Genomic DNA, 9,182 nt, shown 5'->3' on the forward strand with positions numbered 1-9,182 from the left:
GTAGGTTGGCTCCAACGTTTGTAAGAAGTAGTCCACCATTTCACCATCCCTCATTGGCGGATCGACTCTTGCTGCTTGTTCTCTCCAACGGAATCCAAATTCCCTGAAGCTTTCTCTGGGCTTTTTCTCAAGTTTTAACAGTGTGAGATGGTCGGGGACAATCTCAAGGTTATACTGGAAATGACCTGCAAATGCTTGTGCTAGATCATCCCAAGTATACCACCTGCTGGGATCCTGCCTTGTGTACCATTCTAATGTGGACCCGCTTAAACTTTGACCGAAATAATCAATCAGCAATTCATCCTTTCCACCTGCCCCTCTTATCTTACTGCAGAACCTCGTAGATGTGCCATGGGATCACCGTGTCCCTCATATAAGTCAAACTTTGGCATCTTAAAACCTACCGACAATTGAACATCGGGGAAGGACACAGATCTTTGTAGGCCACACTAACTTGGCTGCCCAATCCATGCATATTCCTGAAAGATTGCTCCAGGCTTTTCACTTTACGGAGCACTTCATCCTGCTCCGGATTCTTAGCTGGCCTCTCAGCTTATGTTGGGAACTGAAGGGGAGGGGTGTAAGTGTATGGCTCGGGTGCTTTGAAGGTGAGTTCAGGAGGATAGTATTGATTGTCTTGAACCTGAAACACGGGTTCATCAGGTGATTTTTGCAATGTGGCTGGTGGAGGTGCCACGAAAATAGGAACAGTTGGTGGAGTAGGGTTTTGTTTAGATGGTGAAGCTTGGGGATTATAGGAAGTTTCCCCCCCCCCCCGATAGTATTGGGTAATGGGGAAGCTTGCTGATGGACCAGTGGAAGGGTGCTCCGGAGTCCGAACTGGTGAAAGGGTAGGAGTAGGAGGAAGTATTGGTGGTGTTTGTCCCTTAACCCAGGCTAGGTGTATCCCAGCAATCTCTTGTCTCAACCTGTCCATTTCCTCCTTCATCATTTGCATCTCCATTTTTTCTTCCTCAACACTTTTGTCCGAACCAGACATACTTTCCGGAATGGGCCTTTTAGATCTTGTGTGGTAATGGTAATCTGCCAGAACGTTCTAACGAGCTAACTGTTTTGAAATCTCTTTCTCTGGTATAAACAACAAACTTGTTAGTGTTAGAGCTTAACACATAATGCAATTTCACATTGGGGAATGCAATGTTCCTAGGCAGTTTAACTATTTCTAACATGTTTTTTCTTTGATTGCATGCGTCATTCCGGCTTATGTCCTTTATTTATTCACTTTGCCCTTTCTTTTTATATTTTAGTGGTGGCCGAATCTTATGTAGATTGTATACGTATCATATCCCCGCATGAATCAGACCGGGCGTAGTTCTGCCATAAGTAAAATAAAGACACAATTTTGCATTCTATTACCAAAATATGCTATTACAAGCTATTATTTGAAAAAGAAACAAACGAAATACAGACTCCTCACTGTTAACATTGTTTGATATGAAAAGAGAACAAAGGGGTAGACAACAGACTCTTAAAACAAATAAGTGCAGACTTGAACTAGGGATACATCAAAGCCTTGAATTTTGGTGCCCGCGAGGCATCGTTCGGCCTTTTCGCGGGTTTTGGTGCCAGGCTTCTTTGCAGGTTACTCATTCCTCCATGATCTGGTGGACATAACCCATGACTGAGGCAAAAAGGATATCACGGGGCATTTCTTCACATGCTAGGCACTTCGTGGTGATGTAGCGCCCAATCTCATTGATCCTACCCCTGATTCTATCCCTTTTTATGCACAGCTATTCTATTCGTTGATTCTTTAGTCCCAATATTCGAGTGTTGTCAACGAGCTGATCTTGGAACCTCTCCATTTGTTCTTCCATTCGGGCTATTGAATCATAGCAGTGTTCCCTGTCCGTTCTAGCATCTCGGGCTTGTTTAAAGACCCGATCACTGAGAGTGGAATTTATTTCTCTTAATATTGCAACCTTCCTTCATAATCCCTTCTCACTTGCCATAGGTGTTTTTTCTGCGCTGTTGTACCTTTCGCCCATCTGGCCCGTATTCTTGCTATGCTAGCCTTAGATCTTTCCAAGTCTTTTCGACTTTTAGCGACCTGATTCCTTAACCCTGCTATCAACCTTTTATCGGCCCGGCTTCTCCGTTGGTTGTCGGCATCCATTTTCATCTTCCGGTTCTGAGCTTTGAGGATCTTGCTTTCTCCGGCTAGTTTGTTCTTTTCTCCTTCATCGGCAGCAACCTGCACTTTGTTCTCAAATTTCAAATCCTTAATTTGTTGTTTCAGCTTGCCTATTTTGGCAAGATATTCGCGCTCTTTGGCCAACCAGTCCCAATGCTCTTGTGAGGACTTGGCAAATTCTTGAAGGTGAGGTCTTTTAGCCGGCCTCCCAGACGACATTTCCCCTTTGTACCAAGCCTGATATCCGGGTGAAACTTCCCCTCTTGCCTGATTCAGTACACATATATTTGCCTCTAAGTATTGACATTGGCTCCAAATCTGGCGGACCCTTGCTTCAGGAAACTGGCCATCGGAACTGATCTCAATCACCTGGGTGCTTAGATCCTCATCTTTCGGCACTATCTGACACCTCCCAAGTTGCCTCAAAACCCGATACGGCGCATAAGGTTGAATGCTCTTAAGTCCCATCAAGAGAAAATGGGGCCTAGCTGCTGGCATGTATATGACTTCGTCGATCGGTAACCATCCCAGTGTCCACTGTATTTGACTGGCATTGAGGATCCTGAAATATGAGGTCCATGCCAAGACTCCTTCAGGTAAGCAGACCTCATTAATTCTGGTGTAGAACTCCTCTATGCAGGTCTTTTCAGAAGATCCATGGCTCAGGAACTGGGCTCGGTGACAAAGGTGTTTGGTCATCCACATTTGCAATAACAAGTTACACCCTTCGAAAAAGTTTCCTCCGGCTTTGCAGGCCGTGAGAGCTCGGAACATATCAGATACAATCATGGGCGCCAGCGTGCTATCCTTTTGAGTGAGCAAAGTACTGACGACCCCAGCTATCTTTATGTCAACATTCCCGTCTTTTCTTGGGAACACTAAAAGCCCTAAGAAGGTTATCATGAAAGTAACTCGTCTATCTTCATCCCAATTTCGACGGTTACTTTTGCTGTACAACTTGTTTTCTGGCTTGTCAAATCCTCCTATGTGGCCGTATGTTTGGTATATGAAGCTCAGAGTGCAGAAACCTTTTGCCAAGTCAGGGTTATGGATTGTTCTGACTATCTTTAATGAGTCCAAAAACCGGTGCACCGCTACGGCTCTTGGAGCCACCAGGTATTTATGCCTCAATGGAACCTCAGCACTGCCGATGTACCCTGTTATTTCCTCTAAAGTTGGGTGAGTTCAAAGTCCGAGAAGTGGAAGACATTGTGCGCAGGGTCCCAGAAAGGGACCAGTGCCCTTATAATATCCCCTCGAGGCCTGATATCCAACAAAGTCGTGAGACCTTTCAGATGTTTCTTGATTTCGTCATTCCACCATAGCCGTAACTGGAGGGGGATTTTATTCATGATTGAAAAAGGTTCAATTTGAGTCGTGCCCATTCTGCACATTTATTAATAAGATTAAACAAAAGAAAATTTATTTGACTAAAAACGATTTGATCATTTTTCCTAAAATAAAAACCAGATCTTCCGAACACGACCTTTCAGCACTTCAGGGACGAAGATTTTAAGGTTGTGCGAGTTAACCAATCAAATAAAAAAAATAAAAAATGACAGAAATGGCCGTTTATACAAAGTCAGCCTTCCGGCGTTCCTTTTGGGAACATTCGGCTATTTTTGATAGAAACGGCATCACCCGACTCTATGACGAAAAATTAAAATTTTGGCACTTTTTTTTTTGTTGCTATTTTTGCAAAATGGGCGGTTGGCCCCAACGAGGGTTGCCTACGTATCTCACGCCCTGTGAGAATCAAACCGGCGTAGTTCGCACATAAACTGAACTTTGTAAACAATATTCCTTTCTTTCCCAATAAAAAAAAATTCAAAATTTTGGCAGGAAATTGACACTACTTGGCCATTGGTTTTTTTTTTTTTAAAAAAATAAGTAGTTATCTCCCTACACTGCTATATACTCTCTTTTTTCTTTTTCTCTTTTTTTCTCTTTTTTCACAATTTTTCAAAAAAAAATTCCCAATTTCAGAAGCCGGTCAGCATGCAGATCTGAAGCAAATAAATGTGCAAAACAAACAAGATGTAGTAGGATGGTTTTTTTCATTTCAAGTTGCCTGTCCTAGACGGACCCAACCCCTGTGTTGAGTCCCTTAAGCCAAATGCAACATGATGCAAATAAATGTTCCTACTAGGGATCCAGCATGAAGTTAAGTTATTCTAGATTCGACCTGGGTATATATTCTAGACAGTGTACCCGAGCGGACAACTCGAGTTGAGGAAGGAGCTCCTTTCCGGGAACTAAAAGGTCAGCCGGCTTAGAAACATTCCGAGACTCTTTTATTTAGGGTATGACACTAACAGAATAGGGAGTCTCAACTAGTAAGCACATCCCCGGAGCTAAGAAGAAAAGGGTTTCGGCACAGTTTATATGTACAATTCAAATAATATCAAAGCAGTAATAAGCAGCATTTTGCATATTAAGCACAGATCATATGAGAAATCAGATAATAAAGCCAAAATACAACAATTTATCAAGCTCGAATTTCTAACGCTGAACCGTTGGTTCTGAGCAAATTACCTCCCCAGCAGAGTCGTCAGAGCTGTCACACCTCCTTTTTCTTACCCCCTAGGGTATAAGGGAGTTTTTTTCCAATTAAAGGACAATCGAAACGGGATTTGTTTATGTTCAGAGTCGCCACTTGGGAGATTTAGGGTGTCCCAAGTCACCAATTTAATCCCGAATCGAGGAAAAGAATGACTCTGTATTACAGTCCGCGAACCAGAAATCTGGATAAGGAATTCTGTTAACCCGGGAGAAGGTGTTAGGCATTCCCGAGTTCCGTGGTTCTAGCACGGTCGCTCAACTGTTATATTTGGCTTATTTATCTGATTTTAATACAATATGAACTTATGTGCAAATTTTAACTTTGAACTGCTTTTATCAATTTTATTATTATTGTTATTATTTTAAGGAGAATCGCAACGTTGTGAAAACGTATCTCGAACCACGTCACAGTCAATGCACCCGTGGTTATCGACACATTTCGACTCCGTTGAGATTTGGATTTGGGCCACATGAATGCGCGCCCGTATTTAAGAAAATAATTTATTAAAGACGCGCCTAAAGTGACTAACGTATTGTTGTTTTGGGAGGAGGCCGTAAAAATTCATTAGACGGCCAACTCCAAAGTCTATCCGGTTATTGAGTCCTTTTATTGAGGGCCCCGCAATTTGTGATCTACTCTGGCAAGGCACGCCTCCTTTATTTTAAGGATATCCTAAAATGACTACATTTTTATTTAAATTAGTCTCTAAAAATAAAATAAAAATCCTAATTAATTGCATGCTTAATCGGTCCGTTATTTATTATTTACCAACTTACGACCATTGTTGAAAAGTAAACATCACCAAAGCTGAAATTGTAAATAAAGTACAAAATTGACAAGTAGTATTTTTCAAAAGAAAACTAAACATCTTATAACTATCCTAAGCCCATTTTGTTAAATGAACAAACAATGGGTATTAACTACTTACAAATATTGGCAACTAGAATTAACTTTAATCGCTAATGCTCTTTCGAAAAAATATTGAACTTCAATATTAACTCATTTTTTGTACTTGACTCATGTCTATTAGATTAATGTTCTTATCCTTGCTATATTGATTCACTCTTCAAATATACTAAACCTGCTAATTCTACAATTTAAGAGTCCCTATGTTTTCCTAAATTTGTGGGTCTTTGTTACTTAAAGATTCAACAATTACAAAATTGCGAATTACTTCTATTTTAATGTCCGCGAGTTCAAAACTAGATTTTTGTTAACCAACCAATATTAAATTGATATCGTACATGGATTATTTTCCAAAATGATTCCAAACTAAGGTATTTGATGACACGCATTAACAAAACTGACATTATTTAACTATGAAACTCACGCGAGACTTAAAAGTTCAAATAACCTACATCTTACTCAAATTGAACACACATATTATACTAATTGATGCTCATATCTTTTCAAGGAATTCAGTTCCACAATCTAAGGTTACTTATCACTTATTGCTAATAACATGATCTTATAGAAGGAACAGTCATACTTATACAAATGTCTAACGTTCATTTAACATAAAACAACATAATTAAAGTCTATCTAAAATACAAAACATGCTAAAATTCTGCATCTCATTTCATCTTCAAAGTGTACATCAAAATGATTTGTAGAAGTGTACCTGGTATGGACACAATAAGAAAAGGGGAAGATCAGTGCAGAAACACAGCAGTAGCATATACAGCAACACAGCAGTAGCAACAACCAATAAACCCGGGAAATACTAAACTGAAAACCCAACAGTACCAAAACTAAACACAGACAGACGCAATGAAACAGTAGTTTTCTGTTTTTGTCAAACACTTCAAAGAAAGCAGCCTGAAACTTTGAATGCATAAGTTCAGCCTTAACACTCTAACTCTAATTCTTAATGCAAAAGTTCTGATTTTTTCTGAATATTAGAGTTCTTTGTTCCAAAATATTTCTCCCTGTAATTCTTACTCCTTTTAAAATCAGTCCCCCAACCCCTTTTTATACAAATATGCCCTCTCTTTTCACTTAGCCCGACCCCCCTCCCCCCTTTCTATTTTAAAACAGACTTTTCCACTACAATTCCACTAAGGAAAGCTTTTTCTTAATTTCAGCCCCTCCACTCCCTTTGGTTCCCTATTCCCAAATTAATTAATATACCACTAACAAAACACTAACACTAAAATATTATTCCAACTGTTTCATTCCTAAATCACCCCTGAAACCCCTTTAATATTACTACCCCCCTAATAATTGTATTTAAACTTTTAATTCTGAAATATGTTCAAACTACCAAAAACTTAAAACTAAATCTGACTAACAGCTATAACCAAACTTATTGATAGCTAAATGACTAAGGTCGAATCCTAATTGAAACAAACTGAACTGAATTTACAGAACTTAACAGAATCATTTAAACTGAAATTGAAACATTGAATCAATATGCACATGAATGCAGGTAATATGAATGCAGGTTCATTATCAGCCTAATGACAATGCCCTGAAACTAAGTGGCCACAGATCAAACATGCACACCAATATTTGACGAACTTACTGATTTATCAAACAAGAACGAACTAATCGACGAAAACTAACTAACTGATTACCTACAACAAGTGATAATAATCAATTTGAAAATAGATAATCAGACAGTTTCAATCAGCATTAACAGGAACAGGGGTTTATAATAAAACAACTAATCGACGAACTTAGTCGAATCGATTACACACATTGTAACTCATAACAATTACAGCAAATAGAAGCAATGCCAGAATTGGACCAAATAAAAAGGTCTATTGAAGACAAAACAGAATTAATTAAAAGAAAGTAGAAAAATCACAAAAATTACTAAAACAGGCAACGAGATACACATAGAATACATGAATAAAAAAAAGAAAGAAAGGAAAAATACCTCTGAATCTCAAAGACAAAAATGTCCCAGTCTGAACAGGATTTGACCTCTTTGAGGTCGAACGAACTTTAATCGACGTATTCTCAATTGAGAATACCTCGATTAAGGTCTATTAGACCCCAACCCTTCATTTAATCGGACAGATTCCATGATTTGGAATTTTAGGGTTCCGTTTTTTTTCGAATTTAGGGTTTGAACATTTCTAGGCAGATTCGAACCAAACCAAGCTTGGTTTGGTTACAAGTGAGGTCAGGGGAGTAACTGGTATGAATTTGGGGTGGGTTGGGGTAGGTTTAGGTTATGCTCGAATCTTCGATTGAAGATTCGAGAAGTTGTAAGGTGATTCGAAGTAAAAGGTTAACAGATCCATGATGAGGGTGGTCAGGGGATGCTATGGTGTTAATTTGGTGGTCATCGAAACATGTGGAGTTTTCAGACGAACTCTTCGATTGAAGATTCGAGAAGGTTGGTGATGATTCGAAACAAACGGGTACTGGATTTGAATTGGGGGTGGTTAGGAGGTTCAGGGGTGTTATTTTGATGGTTGGCGGCGGCGTTGCCGCCGGGTTTCAGGCGAAGGGGAGATAGGGCGGCTAGGGTTTGGGGGGGGCATCGTCTCAGAGACGATGATGAACAGGAAGGTGGCCGTTAGATCAGGCAAGATCAACGGCCTGGATCAACTCATTTAACTGAACGGTGTCGTTTGGTTTAAGTTGGGGAATGGGTTGTCCCGGGGGTGAAGTGGATCGGGTCGTGGGGGAAACTTGGGACCGTTGGATCAATGAAGATGAACGGTTTAGATTAACATGCCTGAAACGGCGTCGTTTTAACCATGTAGGGGCTGAACTGGATCGTTAGATCCAGCTTGATCAACGGCTCAGATTTTAGACGCCAATACGGCGCCGTTTGGGGTTATCTGAGACCAGGCAATGGATTGGGTCATGCATTGGTATTGATTTGGGCCAAATTTCATTTTAAACCTTGTGGCCCAATCCGATTTTTATTCAATTTTTGAACTCTTTTCCTTTTTTTCTTTAATTCCTAATTTTAACCTAATTAATTAAATTGTAAAATCCAAATACAACTACACAAATATTAACTATCACTTACAACAATTAACACACAAATTAAAACTTTAAAATAAAATCACAAAATAACAACAAAATGTATATATATTATTATTATTTTTATTTTCCTTTTAGAACCAAATGACGGTTTAATTAATTCCTATATGCATAATTAAATCCTAAATATGCATGCAACATGTATTTTTTTTTATTTTCTTTTTCAATTAACTGTAACAAGGTAAACATTTACGGACAAAACACCAATAATTAACCAAAAATGCCATATAAATCCTAAAAATTGCACACCAAGAGAATTTTGTTTTATCTTTGATTTCTTTTGGAGTAGTTTTCGTGAAGCAAAAATCACGTATTCACAGATGACATTGTCGTTCTCTTTGTCCTCTTTTGGGGATTCTGAGAATCAACACAACAGGTGTGACTTGGTTAACCTGACTAGGAAATCAGCCGGCGAGATGGTGACGGGAGGTGGCACGAGGTACGATTTTTTGTTGTCTA

At 39.4% G+C, this 9,182-nt stretch overlaps 1 protein-coding gene across 1 annotated transcript; it reads right to left on the reverse strand.

The window, feature by feature from the left end:
• Positions 1-553: 553 nt before the first annotated feature.
• LOC138872691 (gibberellin-regulated protein 14-like) lies at positions 554-1,000 on the reverse strand. Its single transcript, XM_070151101.1, has one exon. The coding sequence runs from the start codon at positions 998-1,000 to the stop codon at positions 554-556; it is 447 nt and encodes a 148-aa protein (XP_070007202.1).
• Between the last annotated feature and the right edge of the window lie 8,182 nt (positions 1,001-9,182).

Source organism: Nicotiana sylvestris, chromosome 7, assembly GCF_000393655.2.
Source record: "Nicotiana sylvestris chromosome 7, ASM39365v2, whole genome shotgun sequence".
Taxonomy (NCBI): Eukaryota; Viridiplantae; Streptophyta; class Magnoliopsida; order Solanales; family Solanaceae; genus Nicotiana; species Nicotiana sylvestris.

What these genes read in the sequence shown, in the direction of transcription:
- LOC138872691 (XM_070151101.1), bottom strand. Translation starts at nt 1,000, where the DNA reads ATGTCTGGTTCGGACAAAAGTGTTGAGGAAGAAAAAATGGAGATGCAA.